At 47.6% G+C, this 1,863-nt stretch overlaps 1 protein-coding gene across 1 annotated transcript; it reads right to left on the bottom strand.

Annotated features, from left to right (window-relative positions):
* Positions 1 to 210: 210 nt before the first annotated feature.
* On the bottom strand, positions 211 to 1,149 carry LOC309359673 (olfactory receptor 2A12-like; the record flags this gene model as incomplete). The annotated part of the gene is made up of 1 exon (XM_081893550.1): positions 211 to 1,149. The coding sequence occupies one exon, from the start codon at positions 1,147 to 1,149 to the stop codon at positions 211 to 213; it is 939 nt and encodes a 312-aa protein (XP_081749676.1).
* Between the last annotated feature and the right edge of the window lie 714 nt (positions 1,150 to 1,863).

Below are 1,863 nucleotides of genomic sequence, written 5' to 3'. Positions count from 1 at the left end.
CCCAGCTGTCATTTTGTATTCTCCAGCTGGTGGGACTGTGCAATCTGATTACACTTGCCCCCCCTGCATATAGAGGGACCACCGTTGGCCACAGACCATCTGCTCAAACATTATGGTTTACAAGCCATTGGAGTCCTCCAAGTAAAGTTATGCACAGAGCATCTCACACCTTGTCACCACGGACAACTAACCCTAACCCTCAATAACATGTCATGCTCCACGAGAGGGTTTGCACCTCTGTAGTGCTTTCACCAATGCCCCCTTTACTTCCTTATTCCTTAAACTATAAATCATGGGGTTGAACATGGGAGTGACAACGCTGTAGAACAAGGATATCATTTTGTCGTGCTCTGCAGAGTGGCTTGAACCAGGCCTCATGTACATGAACATAGCAGTTCCATAAAACAGTGCCACCACAGCCATATGGGACGCACATGTGGAGAAAGCCTTGCGCCTGCCTTCGGCAGAACGGATCTTCAAGATGGCTGCTAGGATGCGGACGTATGTGGTGAGTATGAAGGAGAAGGGGCACAGAAGAATGAGGACACCAACCACAAACACAATGATTTCGTTGAGTCGAGTGTCAGCACAGACCAGTTTCAGCAGAGCCAATATGTCACAGTAGAAGTGGTCAATGACATTTGGGCCACAGTAAGGCATCTGTAGAGTCTGAACTGTGTGCACCATGGCAAGGAGGAAGCCACACATCCAAGATGACACCGCCAACATGACACAGACTCTAGGGTTCATAATGAGTGTGTAGCGCAGAGGGTGACATATTGCTACAAACCGGTCGTAGGCCATCACGGCAAGGAGCACACATTCCGTGATGGCAAGGCCCAGGAAGAGGTAGATCTGAGCCCCACAGCCAGCAAATGAGATGGTCTTCTTTGGGCTCCAGAGATTGGACAGCATCTGAGGAACAGTACTGGTTGTGTACCAGATGTCCACAAAAGAGAGGTGGCTCAAGAAGAAATACATGGGTGTGTGGAGTTGAGAATCCAGCCAAATAAGCATCAAGAAAATCCCATTGCCAGCTAGGGTTATGCTGTAGACCACAGAGAAAATGCCAAAGAGAACAATGCGCATCTTTGGGCTGCTGGAAAGACCCAAGAGGATAAATTCTGTCACTTCGGTTTGATTCCTCATCTTTTCCTGACACTGCAGAGGAGGAAACAGGCACCATGTAAAATATAACAGCATACAGCAGGGGTCCCCAGCCCTTGCGGGCCTCAGGAAACATTTGGGAATCTAAGATGTCATTGTGGGCACTGCAAAATACAATTTCATAGAAGAAGAATTGGCCATGTTCAGACCCAGAGCCAGTGTGGTGTAGTGGTTAAGAGCGGTAGACTCGTAATCTGGGGAACCGGGTTCGCGTCTCCGCTCTTCCACATGCAGCTGCTGGGTGACCTTGGGCCAGTCACACTTCTTTGAAGTCTCTCAGCCCCACTCACCTCACAGAGTGTTTGTTGTGGGGGAGGAAGGGAAAGGAGAATGTGAGCCGCTTTGAGACTCTTGAAGGGGAGTGAAAGGCGGGATATCAAATCCAAACTCTTCTTCTTTTTCTTCTTCTACCCCCTACCCAAAACAGGCAAAAATAAAAATAATCCTGTGTCCAGAATGGAAACCTAAGGAAAACAGAAACAGAACTCCAACCTGCGTGGGGTGGGGTGGGTCAAAATCCAAATAAATATGATCTAAAGATGTTCTGGAGCATCACATCAACATACCGAATCATTGCTGTAGCATCAAAGAGATGCTACAGCAAATGCTGTCTACCAAAAATTTAATAAATGAACTCAGCATGGAGTAATAATGCCTCCCTCATATTCCACCAGGCAAATGTATGGTCTGCCTATA

Source organism: Podarcis melisellensis, assembly GCF_964234715.1.
Source record: "Podarcis melisellensis genome assembly, chromosome: 17".
Lineage (NCBI taxonomy): Eukaryota > Metazoa > Chordata > Lepidosauria > Squamata > Lacertidae > Podarcis > Podarcis melisellensis.
The sequence above is the reverse complement of the archived record's forward strand: the minus strand, read 5'-3'. Positions and strand labels throughout refer to the sequence as shown.